The 13865-nt window shown below is 38.4% G+C and overlaps 1 protein-coding gene across 1 annotated transcript in view; it reads right to left on the bottom strand.

Moving 5' to 3' along the window:
* The window catches only part of Nbeal1 (neurobeachin like 1), a 181677-nt gene extending 169708 nt beyond the window's left edge, over positions 1–11969 (bottom strand). The window contains exons 1-2 of the mRNA XM_041658971.1: positions 11881–11969; positions 10933–11204 (exon numbers count right to left, since the gene is read on the bottom strand). Coding sequence (XP_041514905.1) covers positions 10933–10983 — 51 coding nt within the window. The 5' untranslated portion in view covers positions 10984–11204; positions 11881–11969. The remainder of the gene's footprint in view (positions 1–10932; positions 11205–11880) is intronic.
* Positions 11970–13865: the final 1896 nt, after the last annotated feature.

Raw genomic sequence — 13865 nt, 5'->3', positions numbered from 1 at the left:
TTTTAGCTTCAGAGTGTTCAGTGGTGGAAAAACCCAATCTTTACTACTAAAATAAGGAACAGGCAGTTTCCTTAATTCCAATAGAGTATACACTGGAGGTATTAGACAACACCACTAGACAAGAGAGACCCAGAAGCAGACTTAGCAGAACATTCATCATCTTGAGTGACTTTCAAATCTAAAGAACAGACAGACTTTTAGACCCACTTAAGATTCAAAAAAAAAAGAAAGGCAAAAAGGAAAATTATAGAAAAATAAGAATTCCCAAGAGTACAGGGGCAGAAGAAATAAAAGAGTGACGTTGACAGTATAAAACCATAGCAGTTTAGTTTTCTGGAGGTAGAAGGATTACTTGGTTTTCAGGGTTGCCACGAACTATTACTTATGTGCCTATCATTCTTCTCTTCCATGAGATCTTTATTGTGGCGCTCCCATTTTAGTTCTAACACTCTGTGTTAGCTTTGTGGTGCACATATATTGACGATGTCTTCTAAATTCAGACTTTAGTATCAAGAGAAGTCACAAATGGACTTGATAATGTATGTCTATGTCATCACAAGATCCTGGTTCAAGATTAAGTACATATACAGGACGTTTTAAGTTACTGATAAAAAAAAGTACACTTTACATATAGCAGGGATATGAACAACTGTGGTCAAGAAAGTGAACTGCGATAGAATGGATTCTTGATTTCAGTATATTACTTTGCAGTAAAAACTGTTAAGTTGGGCGGTGGTGGTGCACACCTTTAATACCAGCACTTGGGAGGCAGAGGCAGGTGGATCACTGAGTTTGAGGCCAGCCTAGTCTACAGAGTGAGTGCCAGAACAGGCTCCAAAGCCACTGATAAACCCTGACTCAAAAAACAAAACAACAACAAAAAAAAACTACTTTTTTGTTGTGGTTTGGGAAGGCTTAAGGTTTTTGGCTTTTTTAAACAGTGTGTCATAACTGACCTCGGTTTGCCTTGAACTTGGAGATCTATCTGCATTTTTCCCCATCGCTTGTGCCACCACCACCAGCTCCCTTATAGAAAACTTGTCGTGTAATTTTGCAGTAAAGGAAAAGCTGTAGCAAGGGCAACTCAACATGCAAACAGAATAACTCAGCAAAGCTTTATTCCTAAAACTGCAGTTTCAGAGAGCTATCAGACGTTGGTTTCTGGGATGCCTAACTTACATGTAAGAATCTTTGATGTTTGTGTTATTCCTATTAACTTGTTAGCTATGTCCATCATCTTAGAAGCAAACAATATTGTTACACAAAATTATGGGAACATAATTCATGGAGTAATAAGTTCCTTACATCATACAATTCTAGAATTACAGAAGGATATTTGGAAATTTCAGACTATTTCAATGTTCTAGATGCCAAAATGTGGTCTACAGACCAATATTCTTGACCAGTTTAATGCAAAAAAAAAAAAAAGAAAGAAAAACAAAAGGAAACTTTTTAAACGATAAAAGCAGCATGGTAACCAATTTAATTCTGAATTTAATAACAAAAATGAGAAAGACAAGGGGTTTGTAGCTCAACAGTACTGCACCTGTTTAGCATATGAGGACATGGATTCATTCTCTAATACGATTAAATGAATAAATAAGTAGAGAACTTTTATTTTTAACATCTTTCATTATCACTCTTTATAGACTGCTTTACTGAAACTACCAACAACCTCCACAATGTCTGGAGGAGTAATTTTTTGAGTGTGAGAGAGACTCACGTGTGTGTGTGTGTGTGTGTGTGTGTGTGTGTGTGTGTACCAAGCAACCATATAAAGTTCCTAACCTTCCATCTCTCTTGAGGTAGAGTCTCTTATTCACCACTGAACACAGGCTAACTGGTTCACCTGTCTCCAACTCACTGTAGCTAACTGGAATTACAGATGTGCACTAATGCCAGAACTCTAGCACCTACACTTCCAAAACAAGAATGTCAGACACTGAGCCTCCTCCTCGGCCCTAGTTTTTCATTTTGTTCTGGAGCTATGAATTCTCCTGTCTCAGCCTTCTGAGTACTAAGAGCACAAATGTGAACTACTACACCCAGCCTTCCAAATGCTTTTCTTGAATGCTATATTTTATTCTTCTGGACTATTTCACAAACCGTTCTACTTTCTGAGGCACCAACACTCTTAGTCTCCCATTCAAACTCCTAAACATATGTTATTATATGTCTAAGACATGAAAATATTGGACTTCTCTCTTCCTAACAGAAATTCTTCAGGTCCAAAACATCATGACTTTTACCCTCTTCTTCTTATGTACAGATAATTTCTAATATAATTCTCAAATATTTATTTCTAGCACAAACCTCCCTTTTGAACTCCATATCTACTTCTGAAGCACCTGACTATCCTTCAAGGACCAGAAACTCAAAATGCTCACCTGAAAACCTAGTAATCTTGTACTACTTAATTTTGCCAAAGTATCAGTTTCCAAAGCATAGATTAAATGCTACATATGCTACCAACTACTAGGGAACTTTAGATAATCAAAAGAATTTTTTAAAAATGTGATTTTTGAGACAGGGTCTCACTACACAGCCAGGCTAGTCTGAAACTCTTCATGTAGACCAAGCTGGTCTTGAACTCAGAGATCTTTGTACGCATCCTGAATATACAGATAAAGATGTGTGTCACCATGACCAGGCCAACAATAAAAAGTTTTCATGCCATTTTAACATTTTGAAAGATTAGTACATGATGAGCACAAACCAAACCACAGAGGTAATATTCATTTCCTAAAGACAAGCTCCAGGTCTTCTGATATAAAGTATCCGTGACCTGAAACAAACATGTAATTAGAAGCCACCAGTACAAGTTTTCAAAATCTATATTAAAGAAAGTGCATTACTTTTTATCTAAATAAAATATCATTAACTCCTACTTTCACTATACAGGAAACTTTTATTCTAAATAGGAGCTTTACTCTGAGCTCACTGCAAAACTATCTATTTCAGTCATATTCCAGATTTAGAAGGACAAAGGGCAACATCAGGAAATGAAGCATCACAAAGGTTCAAAACAAAGTTTGTTTAGAGTTAGAGGAATAAAAAGTCATACTATTATTCAAAATAAGTAAGCACTATGCTTACTTAAAAGGCAATCTGAAAATTAATATTAAAACTTAAGATATTTTATTAGCTCAGCTTCATTACCACCAAAGAGAAAAACTACCCTTGACTGTAAATATAAAGACCAACAGAAATTATGATACAAAATACTAATAACATTTTCATACTTTTAATGTAAATGTCAATAAAACAAATTTATTTTTCCTCAACAACTTTGAGAGATAAATAAAAGCTACTTTATTTTTCCATTTTGACAGATGAGAAAATAGAAATATAAGGAAACTAGATGATCAAATTTGAGGTCCTTAAGATCAAAAGCAGAATCAGAACTAAATTTTGGATCCATTTCTACGAGCTCCACTTAATTTTTCAATGTAATCTGAATATCAACAGTATCAGAAAAATGATCAAATATCCCTATAGCATCAGTACTAGAGAGGATAAAACAGGAATATCAAGAGCCCTGGCTGGGCTAGAGCACTTGCTGCTACGGTAGAGGATCATAGATCCGCCCCCAGCACCTAAATGATGAGTCACAATCACAAACTTCAGTTCCAAGGAATCCAATGCCTCTTCTGACCTTCACAGCACCAAGTACACAAGTGGTACGTATATATACAAGTAGCCAAAACATTCACACATAATAAATTTAATTTAAAAAAAAGAGTTCTACACGAGCCTAGGATAAATGACACTGTCTAAAAAAACATAATAATTAATGAGTACTGATTTTCAACCTACTTTATGGCACATTTCAAAATGTTGCCCCTCTATCACTTGGTGATAATTTTTTCCAACTAGAATGAAAATGAGACAAACACACCTATCCTCCTGCAACCTCTATTGCACTCTGAAACACGGCTTGCTCCAATACTAAGGGGACTTAAGAGGTGAGTGAACAGCTACACGGTGGGACACCCCACTCTCTAGGGCCTCCACAGTAGGACAAAACCCTGGGGATCCTTCCCCAAATCCCTTGGCTTTTCTAGCCAGCCAGCAGAATACTGTCCTGCAGGTAGGCTCCCCAAAACCAATTCCATCTACCAGACCCTCTAAGCTACTAGCCCCACCCTGCCTATGAGCTAAGTGCTTGCTACAATACTGAGGGACCAAGTGAGAGGATCAAGAGAACGAACAAGGAAAGAAGACCATGAAAATCAGCTTAGAGAGACCTCAGAAGCTTTCTGAGACAGACACTGACAGTAAAGAGCAAACCAAGAAAAACTTCCAAACACTCCAAAGATTGGACCAAGACACAAAGACACTGCAGGCCTCATTTGAAGGAAGAGATTGGTAGACACCAATGCAAGAAGTCCTCCACCAACCTAAAAAACAACATGCTAACACCAGAATCAAGCAAAAACAAAACAGAAGGACTTGATCATCCTAACCCAGAAGAAGAAGAAAATGCCTTTAAATATAACTTTATGAAAATGATGAATATCTTTAAAGAGGAAATGAAAAACTCCCTTAAAGAAACAGAGGAAAAGACAAACAAAAAATTGGAAGAAATTAATAAATCATTCAAAGAAACCTAAGAAAACCAAGAAAAAAACAATCAAACAGGTGAAGTAAACAGTTCAAGACTTGAAAACTGAAATAGGGGTAATAAAGAAAACACAAACCAAGGAAATTCTGGATATGGAAAACCTGGGTAAATGAACAGGAACTACAGAGACAAGTATAACCAACAGAATACAAGAGATAAAAGAAAGACTCTCGGGTGTTGAAAATACTATAGAAAAAAATAGATTCAATGGCCAAAGAAAACATTAAATCCAACAAATTCTTAACACAAAACATCCATGAAATATGGGACACTATGAAAAGAACAAACCTAAGAATAATAGGGATAGAAGGAGAAGAAATACAGCTCAAAGGCACAGAAAATATATTCAATGAAATCATAGAAGAAAACTTTCCCAACCTAAAGAACCTATGAAGATACAAGAAGCTTACAGACCACCAAATAGACTGGATCAAAAAAACAAAATAAAACAAAACAAAAAGTCACCCTGACATATGATAATCAAAACACAAAACATACAGACTAAAGAAAAAATATTAAGAGCTGTAAAGGAAAAAGGTCAAGTAACATTTAAAGGTAGACCTAGCAGAATTACAGCCAATTTCTCAATGGAAACTTTGAAAGTCAGAAGGTCCTGGACAGATGTGCTGCAGATACTAAGAGACCCCGGGATGCAAGCCCAGACTACCATACCCAACAAAGCTTTCAATCACCATCAATGGAGAAAACAAGATACTCCATGACAAAAACGGAATTAACCAATACATACCCACAAACCCAGTCCCACAGAAAGTACTAGAAGGAAAACCCCAACTCAAGAAAGTTAGTTGTACCCACAAAAACACTGGCAACATATAACCTCCCAGCAGTGTAACCAAAGAAGACAAACACACAAGCACTACTATCAAAAAAATAAACCGGAATAACTACCACTGATTATTAATATCACTTAATATCAATGGATTCAATTCACCTATAAAAAGACACTGGTTAAGAAAATGGATACAAAAACAGGATCCAACCTTCTGCTGTATACAAGAAACACACCTCAACCTCAAAGATAGACACAAGCTCAGAGTAAATGGTTGGGAAAAGGTTTTCCAATCAAAGGACCTAAGAAACAAGCAGGTGTGGCTATACTAATATCTAACAAAACTGATTTCAAACTAAAATCAATCGGATGACATGGAGAAGGACACTTTATACTCATAACAAGAACAATTCATCAAGATGCAGCCTCAATCCTGAACATCTATGGCCTAATACAAGAGCACCCACATATGTAAAAGAAACATTACTAAAGCTTAAATCGCACATCAAATCCCACACACCAATAGTAGGAGACTTCAACACACTCCACTCTTCCCAATGGACAGGTCAACAAGACAGAAACTTAACAGAGCAATAAGAGAATTAACAGATGTAATGAATCAAATGGACTTAACAGACATCTATAGAACATTCCACCCAAACAAAAAAGAATATACCTTCTTCTCAGCACCTCATGGAACATTCTCTAAAATTGATCATATACTCAGTAACAAAGCAAACATCCACAGATACAAAAAAAAAGTGGAGTAACCCCCTTTTTATCAGATAAAAGTTAGAATTTAATAACAATACTACTCTCAGAAAGCCTACAAACTCATGGAAATTGAATAGTGAACTACTGAATCACCCCTGGGTCAATGAATAAATGAATAAAGAAATTAAAAACTTCCTAGAATTCAACGAAAATGGAGGCACAACGAATCCAAACCTATGGGACACTATGAAAGCAGTGCTACGAGGAAAGTTCATAGCACCGGTTCTTTAGACTGACAAACCCTTATCCAAACTAATCAAAAGGCAAAGAGAGAACATCCAAATTAACTGTCTACTCTATAAATATATCCAGAGAAGTATAAAAATCAGATACTAGATTAGAGCTGTTCAAATTTAATGTCTAACTTTTAAGAGCTGTATGTAATGCACTGTCAAGCAAATCCTTGACCTTAGGCAGAGATGGTTTTGAAAGCAAGAATGTTCAGACTACACGTAAGTTGAATAAGTGGTCACATGCACTAATGAAGCAATGTTCAGAGAACAGGAATACTGTATCTTCTTATGTAAGAAATACATAAGTCAACAAATCTATTATAAATAGCCATATTTCAAACAATGCAATTAAACCCTACTGTTGGAAGTATAACGTAAGAAAAATTATATCTGAAACATTTGGTAACAAAACAAACTGCACATCACAAAGTAATTATGTGAGGGAATATATATGTTAATTAGCCTGGCTTATCTCATGTGTACATGTATTAAAACAGAGCACACTCCATAAATACTGGCTAATTTAAGAAAAACCTATTAAAAATAAGAAAAATACCAAGTGTTTTACCAAATGTTCAACAAATATGAGATCCACCTGCTAAAATAGAAGCTTCTACTCAGATTTTAATTCCTAACATTTAGTTTTGAACTCAGATGAGTAAGTAGACACAGTCCATAGCATTCCTTCTACAAAGCAGTATAAGCCAAGGGTGCTTCTACTAATCTTTCAAACTAATCAGTGGCAACATCCAAAACATGACAAGAGTGACTTACTACTGATGTACTGGAGTACATGTACCGAAGTCAGTTTAGCACTGTGGCAATTATGAAAGATGTCATAAATTCACTGCGTGATCGTCAAAGATTTCTTCTTTAACTGGGTATGGATACAATGTTTCATATACTCAAAAAATCAAGTGGAGTAGCAAAATGGTAAACACTGTTTAAATTTTAATCATTAAAAATAAATGGGAGGGGGTGCTGAAGAGATGATTCAGAGGTTAAGAGCACAGGCTGCTCTTCCAGAAGTCCGGAGTTCAATTCCCAGCAACCACATAGTGGCTCACAAGCATCTGGAATGAGATCGGGTGCCCTCTTCTGGCATGCAGACATACAGTCAGGCAGAACACTATATATAATAAATACTTTTACAAATTAATTAATTAATTAAAAATAATCTTCAGCATTCCAGAGAAACTGTTCATTTTGTTAATCAAATCACTGTTCTAGAAGTTGGCAAAGGGAATCAATCATTTACGCAGCATGACTTTCTTTTAAGGAAACCATCAATAAATGATAAAAGGTTATTCTCTATATATCCTTACAAATAAAAGGTCCTTTAATATTAGTCATGAAAAAATCCTCATAAAATAGATAAAAATAATTGGTGAAGACTGCATTTATGAACTATTATAGCCTATCATACCCAAACTAGAACCTGAATCAAGGCTCTACACTTGCCAGTTTACAAGTACCCAAATCCAAAGATAAACAATTTTCAAAACCTCACAGAGATTCATTAACTCAAAAAGGGAAAAAAAAATCTGAAGCTGAAGAGATGGCTCAGAGGTTAAGCACACTGACTGTTCTTCCAGAGGACCTAGGTTCAATCCCCAGGCCACAAATGTCCATATTTATAGTTCCAGAGGATCCCATGACCTCTCTAGACTCCATCGACACCAGGCAGAAATGTGGTGCAAAGACATATACACAGGCAAAACATCCATACATCATGTAAGTCTACAAATAAAAAACCTTGGTGAGTTGGACAAGCATCCTCCCTAAGCATACAATATTACTTAGCAAATGACAAAACAAGCACAAAAAGTCTTACTCATGGTCACAAACAAAATATCAGAGCCAAAACTGTACCTCACAATTAGAAGCCACAAAGGCTAAGAAGATCTCAGAACTAAGCTGATATAATGTTTTTAGAAGATCTGGAAAGTCTTTAAATTGCATGAAAACTCATCAAAAGAATAAAACGCAATTGGGTGGTACTGCTATATACATTTAATCCCCTCATTTGGGAGGCAGAGGCAAGTGGATCTCTGTGTTTGAAGTCAGCCTGGTCTAATAGAACTTGGTTCCAAGACAACCAGGTCAACACAGAGAAACCAGGCCTTGAAAATCCCAAATAAATATATAAATGAATAAATAAATAAAATGCAAAGCAAAAAGACCTTAAAATGTGTCCGATGTTGGTGGGAAATCATGTTTTGAGGGACTAACTGCTAGAGTAGGAACAATAGGATAGGGCCAAAGATCAATCATCCACTGGTTAGCAACCTCAGTGGGGAGATGAGTTCCATTTGTGAGCTGTACACTTAGAAGTTGTTATCTAACAAGTTCATCATCTACCCATGAACTGATAATATATACAAAAAAAATCAAAATTTTTAAACAGCCATTCTTTGAAACAATAAAAATAAATTCTATTAAGACGAAACATGATTTAAATTTAATGGTAAAAATCAAATTTATCTTTCTGTCAAGAAGAAAGGCTTCAAAATTTAACAGTAGGGTTAAATCGAGCTCAGGGACACAACCTGAGATCATGACAAAAGGATTCATGTATATAACAAAACAAAACAAACAAACAAAAAAAACACAGGGAATGTCAATAACATAAAATCTTTTCAATACTGACACTCAATCTACCTAGAAAAAAACATAATTAGTAAAACAATGTAATCTAATTTACCTTTTCTTATTCTGAAAATGGTGAAAATTAGAAAGTTTGATATATTTTTAACAAGTCATTTTAAAATTATTAGACAATCATATTTAAATTTCATTTTAACTTTTGGCTAAAGTATTAATTAGTGACTATGTTCAAAAGTGTCTGGATGCAATAGATTCCCTTTTTATTGAAAGGGTTGTCTATTTTTTAAAGATGTTTCTGTCAATTACATAAGCCTGGAAGCTATTTTAAAATTTCATAGTAACATTTCAAAATATGTATGTGTGCACGTCTGTGCACATATGTATGTACAGAGATATACTTTAATAATGTAGCAGTGGCTGACCTGCAACTCTCTATGTGGATCAGGCTGGCCTTCAACTTGGAGATCTAACCAGGAAGTTAAGGAAAACTCCAGTGAAAAGTAGATGGCTTTTAAGGAATAATTTGATTTTTAAATAGCTGAAATTGGGGCTGGAGAGGTGGCTCAGTGGCACTAACTTCTCCTCCAGAGGACCTGGGTTCAATTCCCAGGACCCATGTGGCAACTAACAACTATCTGTAACTCCAAGATCTGATGCCCTCACAAAGACAAACATGCAGGCAAAATGTCAACACACATAAAATAAAAATAAATAAAATAAAATATCTGAAATTATATTAAAAGAAAAAAGCCCCCCCCCCAAAAAAATAATGTAAAACTGCAGGCTGTGACCTGAGAGCATAATCACAAATACCTAAGTTAACTTAAATATACTAAGGATGCTTCTCTGGCCATTGCCAGTATCTTCAAAGTAGTAGTATGGATCCTTACTTGAGAAGCACCCTCAATTAGTATCAATGACCTAAAATCTAACTTTCCATGCAAAATCCACATGAAGTAAGTCCAAGAAATTATTTCTGAATGGCAAAACCTTACAGAGTTAAAATGATTTTTTAAAGCATGGGGACCTGAATCACGTGCTTTTGGATTTCAAATTCACTCCTACACCAGTTCTCTCATCAGTGAAAAGGAATAATTACAATACCCACCTTTCCAGACTCTAGTTAGTATCAAATGAGATAGTGCTAGTATGTGCTAACACAATGGTAATCACATAACCACCTCAAATCAATAAAAATAAAATCATAAAAGGCTGCTGAAAAAAGTTTAATATCCTCACAAAAGAGTCCTTAAGCCAAAAACAGCATTAAAGGTCAACTGTTTCCAAGTAAAATGGCTCCATGGTTAAAGCATAGGCCACATGATCCGGCAGACCTAAATACAACCCTAGGTAGCTATGGAAAGGTGGAGAGAGAAACCCAAATCCACAAAGCTGTCCCCAGACCTCTATAAAAGTACCATGGCACCCGTGTGTCCCACACATCCTACACACACAAAAAAAGTTTTATTTTCCTTTCATAGGCACAATTTTACCTATATAATTTTGAGATCATTGAAGACAATATCAAAAAACACATTGTTAAGTTTTTAATAATAGGCCAGTGGTCAATGTACTCAAATCTGAAAAACTATGGAAAATACAAAATCTCTTAAATGTTTTTAAAATTCAGGATTGGGAGGCTGCTGTTAGGGTGTTTTGTTTTGAGACAGGAGCTCTCTATGCAGCCCTGGCTTTCCTAGAACTCTCTTAGAATGGACTTGAACTCACAGAACTCTCTCTCCATCTGCCTCTGCTCTCAAGTGCTGGCATTAAAGGCATGTTCCACCACACCTGCCAATTCAGGATTATTAATACGAACAAACACACTAGGCATCTGAGATCATAATGCTGAATACAAAATTTTATAATCACGTATTTTTAAGTACAGAAATAAAAGCAATTACCTTTGTACAATAAAGCATCCAAAGTTCAAAGAGCCTCTCTCTGGCTGCCATTCTGGCTTTCCACTTTGGCACCTCAGTATTTCCTCAGAAAGAAGGTTCAAGACCACAGCATGTTATTTTATTTTTCAAGTTTCTCAGCCGTTGCAGTAAAACTCAAAGCAGGGGGATAAACAAGTAAAACAAATAAAACTGTCTCGGGTCAGTAAAGGTCAATTTCAGCAGCCACTCTCCCAACACATCTTCATCAGTAGTAGCTGGGCTTGTAAATAAGTCTGTGAAATACAAAAATACCCAACGTTTTTCTACATTCATTTTTTTTATACAAATATTTGTCTGCCTTGCTTACCCAATAAAAGGGATAATAATTTTCTAATCTGATTGGATCTCAGAGAAGCTGTTTTGTACCCCGCGACTAACATCAACATAAAGTACTAAAATCTTCCAGGCATGTTCACCACCAAAACTACAATAGATGGCAAGAGAAAACTACTCTCTAATAACGTGTTTGCCTTTACTTAAAAGACCAGAAACACGGATCAAACATCAAATCTCTGCGATCTCTAGCCTGCTACTTAAAAGTTGCTGGGAATGTTTGCAGCGTAGCAGGGCAGGGCGTGGGGGAGGGCCGGAGGAATTCCTGGTTTGTTTGTTTTAACCATCTACACCGTGAACGTTACCCCTGTCTACCTGGCCTCTACCTCTCCACGCTAGAGGAAAGGAGCCAGCACCCCGAGGCAGGGACCACCTCCGGGGGAGCTCCCCGCGTCCCCGCTAAGAGCAAGTACGACAAACGTCAGGCACGCCAATCAACTCCAACCGGCCCCAGCCGGACCCGCCCGGCCGGCCGCGCCCCTCAGGCTGCAGCCCCGCGCCCCACGCGCCCCGGCCCTCCCGCTACCCCGCTCGGCGCCCGGCAGCCGCCTCCGCCCGACCTCCGCGCCCCCTCACCGCGCTCAGGCCTGCCGCCGCCACCCAGCCGCGGGCTAACTTGCTGCCCTCCGCCCTGCCGAGCTAAGCCCCGTGTCAACCCGAAGCTGAGCCGGCGGGAGGCGGGGGCGGGGAGGAGCCGGGGGCGGAGCAGCCCCTCGGCTAACCATTCCGGCGTCTCGGGATTTACCAGGCCCTCCGGCCGCCGCTCCTCAGGGGCCGCTCGGTACAGAAGCCCCACCCCCGGCATGCTCGCGCAGCCGCAGTGCGCTCGGCTCCTGGACTTTGCGGGCGGCCTGCGCCAGCCTGGGCTCTCAGGTCAGTATTTTCCCAGCTGGACGTGAGGACCGACGTGCTGACGTCGCGCCCCGCCCCTGCTAGGTGGGGCGGACGGAATGTCCCTCGCCTGGCTCCTGCTTTGCCTCTGCAGGTCAGCTGAGCGCCAGGGACTCTATGGTGACATCTAGAGAGGATTTCGATTTGATTTCTTTGTAGCCACGCGATTGGTCCTGGGACACACCTCCAAGACAAAAATCCTTTCCTTTACTTGTGTTGGTGCCTTTGTACTATGTCTGTGACTATTCCAAGGATATTGCTCCACCAAGAACTTAGAATCACTTCTGTCTTTCAAAAAAGAAGCAAAGGGCAAGAGTCTGTTATTAGCCCCACACAACATTCATAAGGGGTTTTTTTGGTTGTTGTTGTTTGAAAGGAAGAGAAAAGCGTAAGATTAACCATCTTTTAAATCTAAAAATTTTAAAACACTATTGTGAAAACGTTACTCAATGTTATAGCTCAGCTTAATATCTGAGATACCCTGTGTTTAATTCCCATCAAGCACAATGAAGTAAACTTAGCAAAGTGAACTTTCATAAGGAATCACTCAGCTTCAGAAATGATCAAAGACAAGATGAGAGGAGAGAAAGGGAGTGAGATGGGTTGCTGGGCAAGCCTGACCTCCTGAGATGAAAGATGAAGACAGGAGGGCCAGCTAGATTGTAATAACTTGAAGAGAGCCTGCCTCAACAAAATGGAAGGCGAGGACCTGCTCACAAAAATTAACCTCTGGCATACACACACACACACAGTAAATAAATAAATATAAAGCTACGAATGCCATCATGGGAGTTTCACCCTCGTGACCTTTATTTTAAAAATCAACTAATGCCCCATTTCGCTGTGTGTGGTGTGTCCTTGTGCCACGTGTGTTTGTGCATCCTCAGAGGCCAAAAGTCTGATCCCTCCGGAGCTAGGTAGTAGGGGCTGAGAGCCTTCTGACATGGGAATCAGGGACATTTTCTGGATGAGCAGCATGTGTTCGTAACCACTGAGTCACCACCTTCCACCCTCTATTTTCATCTATTACAAATCTACAAACTTTTCTTGTCAAGAACCACAGAATAAATGTTTAAGCTTTGCAAACTATACCACAGTTTAGCTATCAAAGGGTGAAAGTAGATTGTGTGATACTGTCATCAAAATGCAGTTCCTTTTACCTGTCACAACAAACACCAATGAGTAGAAAACAGGAAGTGAGTCATTAAGCCACTTTATTTAGAAACCTTGTGATCTGAGGAGACAACAGATTAGCATCCTCTATTTGCCTCCTGATTTCCAGCCAGTTGTCTTTAATGAAATGAAAACAGAAGCAGACAACCTTTTCAAAGTTTAGTCTTCCTGCTCTGATCAGGTGGTCAGCCTTGTCTCTGAGAGTCATAGTGCTGCAGCTTCCCTCTTGTTTCTCTTGAACTTGCTGTGCAGAGTATTCCCAAGGCCACCTGGGCTCAGGGTTAACACCAAACAAACGTTTAGCAGTGCCGAGTCAGCTATTACAATGTGTACTTGCAGACTCTTTTCTATGACATGAAGTACAAATGTGACTTAATAAGACGGGAACCCTCCTCTCCCTTGTCAATATGCAAGTGTTTAATAAAATTCAGTTTGACTTGTTTGAGAGTTTTGCTAATACTGCCATATCTGTTTATTCACTATTGCCCTGAGCTACT

The sequence above is a fragment of the Microtus oregoni genome, unplaced genomic scaffold (genome assembly GCF_018167655.1).
Source record: "Microtus oregoni isolate MIOR12 unplaced genomic scaffold, Mior012 000010F_ref0000083, whole genome shotgun sequence".
NCBI lineage: Eukaryota > Metazoa > Chordata > Mammalia > Rodentia > Cricetidae > Microtus > Microtus oregoni.
This window is presented reverse-complemented; position numbering and strand designations above follow the sequence as displayed.